The sequence below is a fragment of the Diadema antillarum genome, unplaced genomic scaffold (genome assembly GCF_040938485.1).
Source record: "Diadema antillarum isolate AM-2024a unplaced genomic scaffold, OU_Dant_1.0 seq00000463_RagTag, whole genome shotgun sequence".
NCBI classification, from domain to species: Eukaryota; Metazoa; Echinodermata; class Echinoidea; order Diadematoida; family Diadematidae; genus Diadema; species Diadema antillarum.
The window spans coordinates 478,260-496,246 of record NW_027271434.1 but is presented as its reverse complement, the minus strand read 5'-3'; the positions used below and the strand labels follow the sequence as shown (position 1 = coordinate 496,246).

General features: G+C 38.6%; 1 protein-coding gene across 1 annotated transcript; it reads left to right on the top strand.

Annotated features, from left to right (window-relative positions):
* The first annotated feature begins 1,942 nt into the window (after positions 1-1,942).
* Positions 1,943-16,977, top strand: LOC139733205 (protein-cysteine N-palmitoyltransferase HHAT-like). The gene is made up of 12 exons (XM_071644042.1): positions 1,943-1,975; positions 4,706-4,900; positions 5,234-5,301; positions 5,647-5,763; positions 7,967-8,161; positions 8,832-9,062; positions 10,878-11,049; positions 11,841-11,991; positions 12,428-12,463; positions 12,972-13,173; positions 15,172-15,316; positions 16,824-16,977. Exons 2-12 carry the CDS (start codon positions 4,711-4,713, stop codon positions 16,946-16,948), a joined length of 1,632 nt encoding a protein of 543 aa, XP_071500143.1. The 5' UTR covers positions 1,943-1,975; positions 4,706-4,710; the 3' UTR covers positions 16,949-16,977.
* The last annotated feature ends 1,010 nt before the right edge of the window (positions 16,978-17,987 follow it).

Here is a 17,987-nt window from a genome sequence, read left to right as displayed (position 1 = left end):
AGATTGTCATCTGGGAACATTCTGGTTCCAGTGCTGAGAACTGTAGAAGCACTTGAGCATCCTCAGTAAAAATCAATTGTGATAAAGGGAACATATGTCTTAGTCCTAGGTCCTACTGTATATGCTTGTGTGTGTGACTTTAATTTGGGGGTAAAAATGAGGAATACAATTAGATATGTGAACTCAGTTTGTCAGTATGACATAAAGTGGTAAACATAGCCCTTGGGTCTTTTTGTCTCGAAAACTCTTTGCATTATTTTTGCGTGTTTTGTTGCTTTGTGTGTGTGTGTGTGTGTGTGTGTGTGTTGTGTGTGTGTGTGTGTATGTGTTGCTTACATTAGTAGGGCCTACTATCTCCTTTGTGTAAATTGTTTTTACTTTCATTTTGTAGTGTTTTGCTTTTGTTCAGTTTTTTGTTTGTTTGTTTGTTGTTGTGTTGTGTTGTTGTTGTTGTTGTTGTTTTTTCTTTGGGGGGGGGGGGGATGAGTTAAGGCTGAGGACATTGCTCTCTATGGGATTGATAGGCCTATGCAGTGCAAGGCTAGATTCCAAACTTTTTTTTTTGGTTTTGGTTTTGGTTTTTGTTTTGTTTGTTTGTTTTTTTACTCAAGCAGCTGCTGAGTGATGGCATAATCCTGGGGAGAGAGGGAGTCCACAGGGTCCCATTGCTAGAAACTTCAACGCAACTGAAAAAAAAATCAAACAAAAGAAGTCTGCAAATCGCATGCAATGTGACATACATATATTACACATGTATTAATCCTACTATCTATTTTTTTTTGAACCCTTCTTTATATTTTGATGCAATTTTTTTTTTTTTCATTTTGCTATGATTTCATTATGTAGGCCTACAGTGAAGAAATAACGAACTGATACTGAAAAAAAACAAAACAGTCACTGCTAGCATATTTAAAGGTCTTGTTTACCTTTGGGAACAGTGATTAAAAAACATTCAAGATGTGACATCTAATGCTTATGTGTTGGTCTGTTGTACACCATGTACCACAAAACATCCTATCGTGCATTTAATAAGATTTTTGCGATAAAGAGATTGAAATCTGTATTTTTCTCAAACTGTAACTGTAGACGGTTTAGTCTGGAAACATTTTTATTATAACTATTGATCATATTTTGTATATTTAACAATACTTAACATCAATTTTACCAATTCAGATTTTTACAATGGTTGTTTCTATTCCTAACTCACATTTTAGAACTATTTTATAGCACTAATGCTGGGTTTTTGTTTCATCTGCAAAAGGTAAATTGATATTTTATGATCGAATAATATGAAACAAGGAAAAATTAAGGCAAAATTGATAGCTCATCAGGCAACAATCAATTATTTCACTGTGAATGGGAGAAAGCCCTCAGAAATTGAAACGATTCAAGAAACAGTTCTATTACAGGCCTACCTTGCAATTTTTGTTTTGTTACCAATATCATGATGATAATTGCTGTTTTTATTTTTATTATTTAGTAATCATTACTTTCACTACTGGTATTACTTTTAATAATAATAATAATAACAATAATAGTGGCTACTTGTATAGCGCACAGGTACACTTTTCAGTGCTCATGGCGCTTCAAAAATGAAAAGATATCATATATTTACATGCATATACATATTCAAACATTTCAACAAAGAAGAAAATGGTAAACAAAAACAAATTTTACTACTGCACATTATGTACCACTTATATACCCACTATGAACCTCTCCTATTAATATAAGTAGAGGTCAGTCAAAGAGATTTTTTTTCCCCAAGGAGAAAAATCTCTTTGAGGCAAAGAGATTTTCCCCAGTGGTGTGGAGGAGAAAAATCTCTTTGCTTTGAGGTCAGTGCTCTATACATACCGGTATTGTGGACGAGCCCAGTGTAGAGAAGCAAGCTAGCGCTACTCTTTGGACGAGCCTAAATCGTCCAAGATCAAAATTCCACAAAAATCCCAAGAAATCGTTGCTAACGACGCCTGTAAGTAAATTGGAAAGTGTGTTAAAATACGTGAATATTATGTTAGGTTTTATGGACCACTCATTCAAGATAAATGGTTTGTTTACCTCTCTGCGTACAGAAATTGGGTGATCAATAAATTAACTCGTATTTATGCCGATTTCATCAGATCAGTCCGTTTATTGAAAGGCACATTCTGCGATGGAACGTAGAAATTAATTAGTGGGACTATCATGAACAACGCTATGCATGGTGACGTGACTTTGTTTGTGTGAAGTTTGTTGATCGCATTTATCGGAGATGGACGTACACTTGCACGTTTACAGTTTGAATAATTTCGAAAATGTGTGAATTATGATGTATTTATATAATAAGTTTGATGACTTCGACTTTGCTGCAGCGAAAAACAGCTTCGCTGGTTGTGACAATAAACGAGTGAGAATCAAATTTCGCGGGCGCGGGCGTGGGCCGGGTTGTCCTAATCCTGATCCTGCAAAGCTTCTTCAGCTAAGAGTAAGACTAAGGGTGCGTTACTATTCTTCTGGCCAGAAACAGTGCTTTGAAACACTGTTTCTGGCCAAACAGTGTTTCTAGCAAGAAAACAAATCTTATAAATGCTAGCCGTGATTTGAAACAGTGTTTTGAAACACTGTTTTGAAACGCACAAAAAAATGCATTTCAAAACAGCTCAAGCGTTTTATAGTGCAGTGTTTCTGTAGAAACACTAAACAGTGTTTCAAAAATCTTATAAACGCAACCGCAATCTCAAACACTGTTTAAATGACGTCACAGTGCCTTGCGCGCGACCTTTTGCTGAGGAACAAACTGCCCAGAATGAGTCGCACAGTCTGAGCGAGAGCCCCAACACACTCGGGGGGGAATTAAAAACACTCTCCTGACAAAACCGTGTTTCAAAACAGTGATTCTCGGCACGCAAAATCTTATAAACGCGGCCTAAGAGGCGGAGCCATGCAATGCCACAGCCGCGCCTATTCCTCGTGCATACAGTAATGTGCAGCGACAGGGTTGGGCTGTGTACTTACGTCTACGGTACTTAAACATTGTACGTCTACGCACAGGGGCAGGGGGCACACATTGTTTGCTTTAAAAATTATGAAAAAACAAACAAACAATGAGCGTGGGAGCAGGATCCTACGTGGGGGGGGGGGGGGGAAGCGGGGGAATTCACGGAATCACAAAAACCATTCCATGAGTAACTTTTCAAGAAGAGTTCCTTTTCAAGAAGAGTTCCTCTGGGATTGGGGATTCTTCCCATTGTACGACCCTTAATCCCCACATTAAAGGACAAGTTCACCTTCATAGACATGTGGGTTGAGTGAATGCAGCATTATTAGTAGAACACATCAGTGAGAGTTTGAGCAAAATTGGACAATCCGTTAAAAAGTTATGAATTTTTGAAGTTTCTACTCAGTCACGGCTGGATGAAAAGACTACTATAGCTTATGATGTCACATGAGTACAACGATATAAAGAAAGAATAAAGAAAAATCAACATATTTCCATTTTTCTCGCATAACAAAAGAACACTTGACTTCTCTCTTTCAGAAGGCAGGGGGAATAATATTACCCTTAACATATGTCAGTAGCAAGTCGAAGGAATGTGCACTTTATTCAAAAAGTAAAGTTTTGTGAAATTCTCTTTTTATTTTCCTTATATAGTTGTACGCATGTGACATCATACACTGTAGTAGTCTTCTCATCCAGCAGTGACTTCGCAGATAATTAAAATATTCATAACTTTTGAACGGATGGTCCGATTTTCCTCAAACTTTCACTGATGTGTTCTACTAATATTGCTGCATTCTCTCAATCCTAATGTATAAGAAGGTGGACTTGTCCTTTAACCTGCACTGTAGCCCCAGCCCCCGCCAAAGCCATCTGCGGCCTCTCTTACATACTGTTTTGCAATGCAATGTATCATAAATGTACATTACATTGTACATTTCTGTAGCTTTCTTAGACTTAACTTGAACTTTTATGTTGTTTTTTGCCACTGGTCGTAATTATACAATTCAATAAAAGCTTTGCCTATCATTTATGCTTATGCTCAGCCCACACAGTATTGTTCAGTATTCAACACTTGCCTTCATTAGTGCTTGAAAGTAGAATTTGTGTTGTTCATTGCTGTTATAATGAATGCAAGTTCCTATTCATGTTTGATATTCTTACTGATTGTCTAACATCAAGATAATCAATTGTAGGACTCAAACTGTTTCGTATGAACTCACAATGCCTTCAATGTAGTGTGTGTATTAAAACAACATATTACAATGGAAATATCACACAGCAACCAGAAACAAGCACAAAAATAAAAGCCTGCAAATATTTTTGCTTACTCTATGTACCACTATTCGGGTATTAATGTCTTGATTCCGCAGAATCAAAAACACACAGAATTCATCTTTCTGGCCTTGGTCCACAATTTGGCATACTCTCAAAAGGTCAATGAACTTGCATTGAAAAACAGTACTGTAAAACACAATATTTTCGCGGCATGAATTTTTCGCAAGTTGCCTCTAACATTCAATGCATATAGCGTAGACCAGAACTTTCACATGCATTTTAATTTCGCGAATCTTGGCTCGCAATTTTTGCAAAATTAAAATGCATGCAAACGTTCCTCGTTTTACAGTGTACTCACAAACTGCGATGAATGCAGGCAAGACATCACTTGTCATTTGCCTTTTTTTCCTTTCCTTTTTGATCAAATTTTACATTTTGTTTTCACAGGAAATATGCAACAGCAGGATGATCAAGAAATCATCAGAGAAGAATCAGAAGAAAAGACGCCTGCAGATGCAGGTGTAAAAAGATATGTCACCAAAGACTATGCAGAGCTTCCATCTTTAGAAGTTCTGACATACGGACTGTTTCTCATCACTGTCTTCTCAAAAGCATTTTATGCTGTGTTCCTTGCATCAAATGGTAAGCTGTTATAAATGTGTTTTCCCCAAAAGTATGCCATTATTTTACCTTAAGTATATGCATTGTAATTTTGACAGGATTTGTATTTACTGAAAGTGATGAAAATGTCCATTGAACTGTTTAAAATGAAAATCATTTTACAGTTGTGTTTGGCTATTGATTAGGATCTCTATCTAGAATCTTGTAAGAAGTGCAAACTTGTTACTTCAAGGTGTATAACGCAGCTATCCAATAGCTTTTCTGTTTTAACATAACGGTATTTGATTAGATTAATTCTTCATACTTCTTGACACAAATGTCAAAAAGTGCAATGACTTGGTTTTACTTCTGCAGATTACAAAGAGAGGCTCTACTCTGTCAGCTTTGAAGATGGTTGGTTCATTTTTGGCCATCGGGACAAGGTAAGGTCAATTTTTCACCTTGAAATATCTAAAGAATGTTTAAACGAAAGTTAGGAGACGATCAGAAATCTGTGTATTCAAATTATATTATTTCAAATGCACATATCTATGTGATGGTTGGGATTGTTTTTGTTGTTTTCCTTCATGGTTAAGTAAGTTTTCAAGATTTAATTGGATAGTTGGATGCTATACGACTCGCCTGTTTCATGATGTGTATATGCTAGTTTCAGTTATTCTCTTCTTCTTCTTTTTCTGGAGGATGCAACAAATTGTTAGATTAGACCTTCTCTTTGATTCAATTGATATTATGCACTTTTCCTTCTAACTGCATTTTGCCTCACTCAGGACATAGCTGACTATGAATGGACGCAATGGAGAGTGAGCTTCTTTTCATACGGTGCGTGGATTGCCATAGTTCTGCATGCACTCTTGGGACGCATCGTGGGCTATGTCTATCCAAAGGTGATGAAAAGCCCTTACTGTAATTGTCAAATGAGTGATAGTTGTCACTTTATGCATTAGATCTCATCAATTCAGAATTCAGTGAGACATTCTTTGTTCCTTCACAATAACACTCAAATTAGAAAAAAAGTGCAATTTGTCACTGGTTTCTTTAAAGATCATGTGCTCAGTTTATGCATGACATTTGTCAATATAATTAGGTATCAATGTAAAGAGGAAGAGTTCCCCTTTCCTCACAACCAACATTGTGCTCTTCATAGCTGACATTTATGAAATAGCCCTCCAAAGTTGGATTACCTTTTTATGCCTCCGCCACGAAGTGGTGCCGGAGGCATTATGTTTTCGGGTTGTCCGTCCGTCCGTACGTACGTCCGTACGTCCGTACGTCCGTCCGCATTCGTTTACGCGATAACTTGGAAAATATTGACTGGAATTTTACCAAACTTGGTCCAAGTATAAAGTATGATGGGGCAATTACTTGATTAGATTTTGGGTGAAATCGGCCAAAGGTCAAAGGTCAAGGTCAAATCATGAAATTGTATCTGTTTACGCGATAACTCAAGACTGGATCGAGCAAATTTCACCAAACTTTGTCCGAGGATGATGTATGATGGGACAATTACATGATTAGTTTTTTAGTGAAATCGGACAGAGGTCAAAGGTCAAAGATCAAGGTCAAATCCTAAAATTTATCTGTTTACGTGATAACTCAAAACTGGATGAAGCAGCTTTCACCAAACTTGGTCCAAGGATGATGTATGATGGGGCAATTAGTTGAGGAGATTTTAGTGACATTGGCAAGAGGTCAAAGGTCAAAAGGTCAAGGTCAAATGCTAAAATTTTTGCTATTTCCCCCATATCTATGCAATGCCAGAAGGTATTTTATTGAAACTTAGTGTAGACATGTACTACTGTGTAAAGATTCTCCAGAGAGTTTCATGTCATAAGGTCAAAGGTCAAAAAGTCAAAAGGTCAAAGGTTAGGTGAAGATGTGCAATTTCACTTTTCTCGCAAATATATCAATATTCAATATATCTTCATGGACCTTGGTACACATGCATGTACTGACTGGCAGAGATTATCTAGGGAATTTAGGGGTCATGGGTCAATAGTCAGGGGTCAAAGGTCAAGGTCAACTCTTCAAAACTTTACTGTTTCCCTCATATACTAGTATATACAATGCTTGCATTATTAGTTTTAAAACTTAATATACCGGGTACCTAATGGAGATTCTCTGGGAAATTTCCAGCCAGAAGGTCAGAGGTCAAAGGTTAAGGATCAAAGGTCAGGTTTAAATGAAAAAAAATATTTTGTACTGTAATTACACTCTTTCTTCATGCCTTGAAAATTACTCAATGCATAAACTGATAACAGGGTCGGTCAGAAGTCAAGTAAAAATCCTCAATTCCCCAAATACATGTATGTGTACCTGCACTCTTAGACAATTATAGCAAACACAGTTTGAGGAAAGTGAACACTCAAGACATTTCTGACAAACCTGTCATATCAATATTTAGCCAGTTATGTGAAACTGTCATCACACATTGTGAAGACATTGTACTATACACCTATTGGGAGAATCATGCATTATGGCGGAGGCATCAGTCGCCATAGCGACATTTCTAGTTTTTTTTTTGGTATGCACTGTGAAAGGGAATGATGTTTGTCATATCCATGTGCGTATCTGAGCAATTACCCCCAGAGGGCAATTACCCCCCGGCTAAATACTGGTTAGTGGTAAAGTCAGAGTAGAGATTAGGGTTAGGTTTAAGGTTAGGAGTTTGGGTTAGGTTTAAGATTAGGTTCAGGATTAGGATTAGGGTTAGGGGAAGGGTCCGGGGTAAATGCCCAGGGGGTAATTGCCCTAGACCCATCAATGTGTTTCAAGTTTTATACATTAAGGACATTGCAAGTTGGTGTATCCACTTGAAGTTTCCAAAGAAAATAAGCAATGAATATATAGATAAAAAGTTTGTGTGTATGTGTAGGTGTCTTTACTTTGATGTGCTAATGCCATGAAGTTACTACGAGAGATCTCTTTTGTTTGGTTGCCATATTTCAATTAGTTCGCATTTTATTACTCACGTTATTTTTTTTAGAATAGCTCAAACTCTCATGAAAGTAGCTAATTTAGTGTATAAAATGTAAATATTTCTTTGAATATTTCATGTGTTTACATGTTGTTTTACTTTCCCTTACACAGTACCGGACACTGTTCTTGCTCGGGTTTGCGTTGACAAGTATAACACTGATGGCTGGGTTCAAGCTACTGCTCGTATTCCTCTGCCATTCCCTGCTTGTGTATGTAGTGACCTGTACAGGCAGCACCAAAGCAGTGTGGTGCACAGTGCTCCTCCAGATAAGCAGTGTCAACTTGGATTTCTTTCTCGACTTCCAGGTGAGAAATGCTAACAAGCTCATTATTTGCAGAGTCTTCAGCTTCTTTGAGTGTATGTGTGTGTGTTTGTTTGTGTGTGTGCATGCACGTGTGCTTGTTTGTTTGACTATGAGATTGTTTGTTTTTCAAAGTTCAAGCTGTATTGTGCTTTTATCTCTGTGAGGGAAGCAACTCAATTAAATACAGATCCTTGAGACACGTGCAGCAGGTGATCAATTTGACACAGTTTCAGTGTGACCGCATGTGAACTTACGTTGTTACTTTTTGTTGAAATATGAAATTTGAATAATATGAGTTCACATAATAAGTCAATATAACAATAACCCGCAACCCTAACCTTAACTGGAGAAAAGTATTAGATACCAGTCCATCTTTGACACATGTTTCTAAGTACTTATTCAAAAATACCACACTTCTCTGAAAATGACAAGACTGCATTTAGACTAGAGCCATGTTATACTAAAACACTGCTTCACCTGAACTTTACGGAGGAAAAAAAAAAGCAATAAGTTATTATTGTTAGTGACTTTCTTCATTCTTTCTTATCATTATAGTATAGATGTATATTACTAACAAGCAATAGCCTTAAAGTTTGTTTTCTTATTTTGTATATTGTATGTTTTTACCTAAATATTATAAAATTGAGAAAACTTTCGACTTTGCTCCACAGCGACTTGTACTTGACAACGATGAGATGAATTTAGTGATCTACGTGGTAGCTCTGGGTTCGCTGCGGCACCTCAGCTTTGCCATAGAATACTGCCAGTATCACTCCGTGCCAGCGGCCAAAAGACCTGACCAAAAGCAGTACTGGAGCGTCGCCAACTACCTCCTGTATGTGTACTACTTGCCCCTCTTCTTCACTGGACCTCTGCTCTCCTACGACAAGTTTTCAAAGCAGGTAAGATGGGAGAGTGGGCAGGCCATGGATCGTCAGCTGAGAATCACGAGGATTTTAAAGGGAAATTCCGTTCTGGTATTATGTTGCTTTACATATGAAGGTGAATGTTTGAATGGCTGTGATTTGGCTCAGTCAAAAGTTTGTCTGCCTCCAGATCCAAAAGACCAGGGTTTGGAGATTCCCGAGTCTTACTGGACAATGTTGTGAGTAATCATGCCATCCTCTCTAGTAAGAGGCAAAGCACTCTGTCCCTTGGATAGGATGTAAAATCAAGGTCTCCTGTGTGAGAGAGTTCAGTTACTTCTTATGTGTGTAAAAGATCACGTTTCATTCATCGCAAAATGCTGAGTGCGTATCCCGGTGAAGTGGTCCCGCCTCACATCCAACTGGACTCCATGGAAGACCAGCTAGTGCAGCTAAATATGGGCTTTCCAGACACCTCAGGTGGAAAATAAAACAAGTGAAATGAAAGTAGAGAAATCAGAGGGGGGCCTCCCAGGCCCCCCCTCCAGATTTTGGCTGTCAATCGCGCGATTGCGACGAAAATTGGCACACACATTGCCTATGATGTAATCTAAAGTACCATGAAGTTAATTTTTCAAAAAATTATCATTTATGCTAAATTATGCTAATTTATGAATAATGATGCATGAAATCAGACAATTTGGTATAAATCACTAAATAAACCTCAAAACAGGCACATTTTTTGTGTAAGTTAGTGTCCTTAGCAAATGTAAGCGGAAAGAAATTGTGCCATCAGAAAAATTTCTTTAGTATTTTATTGTTTTTTAAATTTCTTTGTTTTTTCGACTTTGTTTTTCATTGTTTTTTCGATGAAATTTGTCCGCAACATTGTTTCGAACAAGAAAATATGTTATTAATTGATTTTAATCAATAAAACCCCCAAATAATCATGCTTTTGTGAAATTTGCCTGTAAGCACAGTTTGCATTGAAATTGTACACAAATTCACATTTTTGAGCAATTTTTGATCTGACATGCATGTACATATGTATGCGCAACTTCGCAACCGCGCGCCTGTGCATCGCAAATTTTGTTTCAAAAGATGCGGAAGACTTGAAAGAAAAGAGTCATGAAACATTGCGGCGATAGCATTTTGCAATAGCGATACATCGCACAGAACGACAAGGGGGGGGGGGGGGGGCACCTCGGAGGCCCCTCCCCAAATTAGCTAAATTATGCTAATTTATGAATAATGATGCATGAAATCCGACAATTTGGTATAAATCACTAAATAAACCTCGAAACAGGCACATTTTTTGTGTAAATATTCGATTTAGTGTCCTTAGCAAATGTAAGCGAAAAAAATTGTGCCATCAGAAAAATTTCGTATTTTATCGTTTTTTAAATTTCTTTGTTTTTTCGACTTTATGTTTTTCATTGTTTTTTTGATGAAATTTGTCGGCGACATTGTTTCGAACAAGAAAATATGTTACTAATTGATTTTAATCAATAAAACCCCCAAATAATCATGCTTTTATGAAATTTGCCTGGAAGCACAGTTTGCATTGAAATTGTACACGAATTCACGTTTTTGAGCAATTTTTGGTCTGACATGCATGTACATATTAATGCGCAACTTCAGAACCGCGCACCCGGGCATCTCAAATTTGGTGTCAAAAGATGCGGGAGACTCAAAAGAAATAAGTCATGAAACATGACCCCCCAGCCTAGTTAGGGTTAAAATGTTAAAAATCAAAACCACAAGGGCACTGATATTTGGAACAATGCTTATAAGTCTACTGGCTTTTGATTAAATACACTTTTTTGAAACTACTCTCTTCTAATGTGGCAGATTCATCTGAGAATCCACATGTTAATATATGAAGAGTGGAAGCACATAGTGAAGGAGCTGGCACGGTACCTCTTTTGGGCACTGTTTTCAGAGATGGTGCTCCACTTTCTCTACTTCCCGGCTTTCCATGCAAGGACTCTGCTGCTCAACAGTGTGCCACTGTGGACAATAGGTAAATAATTATCACCTCCTCCGAGGAGGTTGTGTGTTTGCCAGCATTAGTTTGTATGTCTGCAAAATAAAATGTTAATTAGTTTTTTATCATTATTCTTGTACCTGTTACTCTTTGTTTCTGATTCAGTTTTGTAAATTCTTTTGCACAGCCTTTGCTATAAAGCAGCTTCAAAGCTGATAGCAGGCTTTTTACCATGTTGAAATGAGTAAAAAAATCAAACTAAAAAATTAAATCAATGTAACTAGAAAATTTGGAAAGGATTTAAATGAAACTTACAGAAAGTTAACAATGGCACAAGAAATTTTGACAGTGATGTGGACCACCGTCTGGATCCAGGATTATTTTTTTTTTTTCAAGGATTTCAATTGGCAAATAGGGCCATCAAACAGGAGAGTTCAAGCTGCTCATATTTGAGGTGTACATACGCGCATTGAGCGCGCACATGCGGCGCAGCAGGAAGCTGGAGCAGGTACACTACTAAATAGAAAGGCTTCTTTTGACAAATTGCTAACTTGAAAATAGGGCAATTTTGAGAATGTGTGCATGGGTGGAAATGAGCTGCGTGGTGGAGGTGTGTGCTCTCAGATTGCTTTTCTAGTACCTTTTGTTGTCCAAAGAAATGTCATACTATGCCCAATATGGAGACCATAGAAGTATGTTTCACTACAGACACCGATACTTTAACAATTTTAGTGTACTAGTATAATTCATGTGTGCCACCATTCCACCTGAAATTTTCCTGCACCTTTTTGTTACCAGGATGTTGTGACTTGTGCTTCCTTGTACAGGTGGTCTTGCTCTCTGCCATCTGCTGTTCTTCCAAATAAAGTATGTGGTGATGTATGGACTTCCTCGAGTACACGCCATGTTTGATCATGTCAATGCCCCTCTTCCACCGGTCTGTGTCCTGGGGATGTACCTCTTCCAGGACTTTTGGAGGTGGGTAGATGCAGGATGTTTTTATCTCTCTTGCAACAGTATTATGGGTATATTATAAGTGGTATCAGTAGGTTTCAATGAGTCATATTATAAAAAACAAAATCACTGATATGTTTCTCAGTGATAGATTCCAAGCAAGAAGGGAGTTTGGACAGTTATGATATACCATCAAATCAGCCCTTTATCGCACTTTAAAATGCTGTGTTTCAATACAATTTAATCAAGGTACGGACATTAATTTAATATGGGCTGAGAATTCGAACAACGAAAGAAAAACCAGAACAATTTGAGCTTACTAATAAACAGATTTGTCAATATTCTAATTCATAAACAGGCTAAAATTTTATTCTGCATTCCATGTTCGATAAGTTTACCTTGTAACAGAAATTTTACCTGTTCCCAGCTTATTGTAATCATGTTCTGTTTGTTTTTTCAGATACTTTGACAGAGGCCTTCATACCATCTTGGTCAAGTAAGTATATGAAGCTTAGTATATGAAGTCTCTTGGTTGTCTGTCTGCCTGTTAGTCAGTCTGTCCATCTCTCATCTCACATATTGATATTAAAAAAAAACAATTTAAGAAGAAATGCTTTCTAAATAGTTTTTGTAAGTGTGTGGCATCGGTATACTGCATATGACGATTGGCAAAGTCCCAGGAGGTTAAAGGTCTCTTAACTTCGGCTGAAAGATTTTAGATATCATTAGGGAACATTCAGTAGGGGAGAAATTAATAGACAGTTTTATCCATGAAAGAAGTATGGTGAAGGGTCAAAGGTCATCCTGAATGTTGTGTCCAAGAATTCTTCAGCTAGGAATATCCACTGATGACGTAAGTTTCTGGCAAAGGGGAGAAATAAATCAACTATTATTTGCATGAGCGATGTATCCAGTATTTAGACTTGGTAGAGTCCTCGGATACCAATCAGTGAGCCTGAGAAACAGCAAAAGTTTTGTGCTGCTAATTTCATTTCCCATGCCAGGTGTATCTACATCCCACTGGGAGGGTCCAGAAGCGGCATAGTGTGGCAGTGTATGGCCTCGGTGGCGTGCTTCACGTTTGTGTGTTACTGGCACGGCACCGACCTTCACCTCGTTTACTGGGCTGTCTTCAACTGTGCCGGACTCCAGCTGGAGGTCATAGTCAGCAAGATAGCGCACATGACGCGCCTCAATCACCTACTGGTAGGAAGCATTATATTCATGCATTTTGAGCACCACTTTGAGCATTTGCAGGGCGGTGATTTGGTTCAGTCGATAGCATGTGTGCCTCCTTATCCATATGATCCATGTTTGATTCCCGAGTCTTATACCCCTTTCCCGCTGAAGAAAATCTTCCCCGGGGGCACCTGGGGGCACCCGGGGAACCCCGCAGTGTGAAAGGTCACTCGGTTGAAACCTAGGGGAAGCCTAGGTGAAACACCGATGAAATTTTGGGCAATTTTTACCCGAGAAGCGTCCTGGGTAAACACCGATAGTTCAACGGGAAATCACCCGGTGGTTTACCGAGAGCGCCCAGCGTGAAAGGTTGTCTCGGTGAAACACCGTGGAAAATATGCAGATTATGTCAAAGGTCATGTTTTGTTTCTGGTCATGCACACGTTTTCAGCTAGCTAGCGCGCACTCGACCTCCCAAATCCACACGTACAGGGTACTAGTAATTCGTGTTTGTAAACATACACACGACACTACATAGTATGTCGTTTCGTGTGCAATGTGGCGTTCACAGTGCGACGGCATTGTTTTGCATCGTGCTGTGCATTGTATTGTTTAATTAGCACGCCTTGTATACAAAGCTGATATAGGTTTACAGTGTACTTGATCGATTTGATGCTTCCTCCTTCTTCGTCTTCCTCTAGTGTCTAGCTCTTAACTCTTCCAGTAAAGTCTGATACAGTCCGCCTCTTGCTTGATTTTTTCGTATTTTGTGCTTTTCTTGTCAAGTGCTGGGTTTACAGTGTGCAGGAGAAATCCGTTGACGTTTTGTGCTGTTGAAATTTGAGGGAATTTTGCAAATGGCTGGAGCGTGGACCAAAGACGAAGAGAGACTGTTACTTCAATTACGTAGCGAGGCAGCAGTGAACGAAGAACTGAGCGGGACGTCGGCTGACGCTGCCGCGTACGAGTCCCTCCTCCGAAAACTTGCTGAACATGGGATCGAAAAAACCAAATCGCAGATGCACAACAAACTCAAGTACATAAGATCACCCACGTTGCGAGCAGAAAACCCGTCTTGGGGAAAGTTTCACCGAGAGCAGTGTGAAACGACGGCACTGAAACTTTCACCGAGAGGTTCCCCGGTGAATTCACCGGGGAACCTCTCGGTGGTTCACCGAGACGGGCAGCGGGAAAGGGGTATTACCGAGCAATGTTGTGTATAATCATGCCATCCCCTCCAGTAAAAGGCAAAACACTCTGTTCCGCGGATAAGACATGATACAGAGGTCACATGTATGAGAGAGTCACAAAAATCACTTCATTCATCCATCGCAACAGGGAGGGTGTGTAACGACGTGAAGTGGTCCAGAAAACCAGCTAGTGCAGCTTAATATGGGCTATTCAGCCATCTTCTCAGATAGAAATGAAACAAATTGTCAATATTGTATGCAATTCACTCTGATGTTGGCCAATTTGTATTCATTCCTGGAGGTAGAGTTGGTGTATGGCCCAAAATTGCCTGTTATCTTTGTGAACTTTTAAAGAAATCTCTGCTTTACTTGTTACAACCTTTTTGCTGCCATTTTCTTCTCATTTAGTTTAATCTGACCTTACCTGAAAACACCTGCCAGTGATTGAGAAAAGAGAGATTAAATCAATGTCAATAATCAGATTTGATTGGCATAGATAATGGTCATTGATATTATAAATTTGCTGAGGGTATCAACTTATATTTTGTATCATCATCATCATCACCATCATCACTATCATTCTAATTCTTGCTGTCACTGAATTGTGCTATTTAGTCATATCATACCTATGCATTTAACAAGTCTCTTGGTAGTTACTCTACATCTCCCTTTTTTGTCATATTTTTTTCAAACCCTTTCTCTCTCTCTCTCTCTTTCTTTCACTCTGTCTCTTCCTCGTATTTGCCTCCATCTGTCTGTCTGTCTGTCTGTCTGTCTGTGTGTCTGTGTGTCTGTCTGCCTGTCTGTCTGTCTGTCTCTTCTTCTAATCCTTTAGATGAGATATCTATCTGGTGCCATGTATAGGAGACTGATTGCCTTCATCCTGACACCAAACTACATGTGCCTGGCCCTGTCCAATCTCATCTTTCTGGGCGGAGAGAAGGCTGCACACATCTACTACAAGAGGCTCCTCAGTGAAGGTGAGACTTTGTGACTGTGTAAGAGAAGATCCCATGCTGCCCTCACAGTTTTGTAACCCTCTGCTGTTGATTCAATGTACCGTATGACCCCCCAAAAATTACAGAGGGACCCTCCGCAATGATAACTTTGAAAATAGTGAATCAGTCCAAATGCAATTTCAAGGTATGAAACTATAACTCATTGCCTACATCTTATAGAAAACCCCATCCGATTTGCTTCAGTGGTCAATGAGAAATGTGGAGTTTTGTAGAGCATGTCAGGAATCCCTTCCCTCCAAGTTCTGTCCATTATCTTTACACATTAATAGGCAGTTCCAAGGGCATCCAAGTCCTAAATTTGGAAGAATCTGACCCATGACATGCTTTGCAACAATTCACGTTTCTCTGCGACTACTTAACCAAATTGAACTGTGTTTTCTGCAAAATATAGCTAAGATGTTATGTTTTAAGACCCTGAAGTAGCATTTAGACAGTTTAATCACATTGGGAGTTATCAATCCGAAAATCCGATTGTAATTTTTTTGGGGGACATACTGCATTGGATGTGAATGACTAATGTGTTGGATATATCTCCTAGATATTAAATATATTATCATTTTGAAAAGGAAAGTGGTTAAGGAATGATCTGATTTGTACTAAGAAAATTGAATTGTGTTAATACAGTGGACTTCCATTAAAATGAAGTGCTTGGGACCGGCAGTTTTCTTTTGTTGTAATGAAATTTCGTTATAACTGAACAAAAAAGCAATAAACAACAAAGAATGGATAATGTTGCGGTCTGAATTTTTACTTCATTGTAACTGAAATTTTGTTATAGCATTATAATGGGAATGCACTGTATATACGCTATCGTAGAAAGTGGATTTCATCATGTAAGGTAGCCTAAAGACTACTGCTGGAGCCAAAAAAAAAAGAAGTGAGAACAATGTCCTACTTCCTCGTTGCCAAGTGCTGTTCAATGATTGACTCTACACTACTGTAAAAGTGGATATTTTCGCGTGAGTAATTTTTCGCGCTTCGCCGGGTCAGAAGAGTTTCGCGTGTTTTTAATTCCGCATAATCAAGACATCACGCACAGGAACGTATGCTAAGCAAAAATATTCGCGTGCTTTTATTTTCGCGCTAGTTTCTGATTGCGCGAAATGCGCGAAAATTTCAACTTTTACAGTATATCAATGCACTCTCCTAATGCCATCTGCATATAAATTATATCTAAACTGTTGTGGAAATTGTACAAATCCTATCGAATCTTTGTATTCATTCATTACAAAAAACTTCTGCCAGTAAAAGGTCATTTCATTTCTTATTTTCTCTTAATGTATGACACTCAAAGGGCACCATATCATGTGAATTGACTTTGGTACCTAGTTTTGCAAAAGATTTCACAAAGTCAATCAAATTTGAAGTTTGTGACCACTTGAAAATCATGTTGTTGTGCCTGTTTGTTACTTGTGATAAAACAGTTTGTCATTTATGTGATGACCATTTTGTATGTTTCACCCCCCAGACTGGCCCAACTCCTTCTTTGTGACCTTTGCGACCTTTTACTGCACCATTCAGATAATCATGACCATCCACAGAAAGTATGGAAAGGATTTTATGTGCAGCAAGTTTTACTACAGATCCTGGTGAGGAGAGCATTCATATGGTCATAGGACCAGTGTAAGGGGCTGATGTTTCAATTCAGAGGGATTACAATTAGTGATATGGGGGGCTCTGTGATATTGTTTGTGACGATACTGTTGGTTTCTCAGTCTCCAAGTAGAGAACATACATCTCTTTTCTGATATTATAGGCAAGATGGAGGGGAAGAATCGTATTGTGAAAATCAATTTTAGAACTAGAAAGAGTGACGGATGAAGTAAGCAAGTATTTTTTTTTTTTTGGGGGGGGGGGAAATTTATATAAGATGTTAACCAATATTGGTGTGGTTTTTTTTCCATGTGGGAGATATTTGCATCATAGCTGGAGGTGTTAGTATTTCAGTATTTTGGAGAAGGTGTCACAATAGTGCACCAGGTAATTACCAAAAAGTGGTCTTCCTATTATTTGAGATCCTCCTAATAGTTCCATTATGACCTGGATGTTGAGGCTGATGTGCTAAGAGTACTAGCTGTCATTCACAAAGCTCTTTAGTGGACTCTAACAAAAAAAATTGTGGGTTGTTGCTTTAGATCCGTGCTTCTCATTTTTTTTTTCCTTCAACTCGAGGCCCACTTTGGCATTTACATTTTTTTTTTGAGGCTTAGTTAGATCACATATTCATCCTTTGTATTTTTGTATTTAAAAAAAGATTTTTTTAGATGAGATTTTTATGCCTCCGCAACGAAGTGGCCGGAGGCATTATGTTTTCGGGTCGTCCGTCCGTCCGTCCGTCCGTCCGTCCGTCCGTCCGTACGTCCGTACGTCCGTCCGTCCCGTTTTGTTTTTGTCAATATCTCAAGAACCGTGTGGTGGTTTTACATCAAACTTGGTATGAGGGTATATCCTTGGGGGATAATACTTTGTGTGGATTTTAGGGTCACAGGGTCAAAGGTCAAAGGTCACAGGTTATTTTGTGAAAAAAAAAATTGAAATTTCATGTTTTTCTCCATATCTCGCAAATGGTTCAAGGTATCTTCATGGAACTTAGTATATATGCTTGTACCGATGGGCAGTGATTATCTAGGGA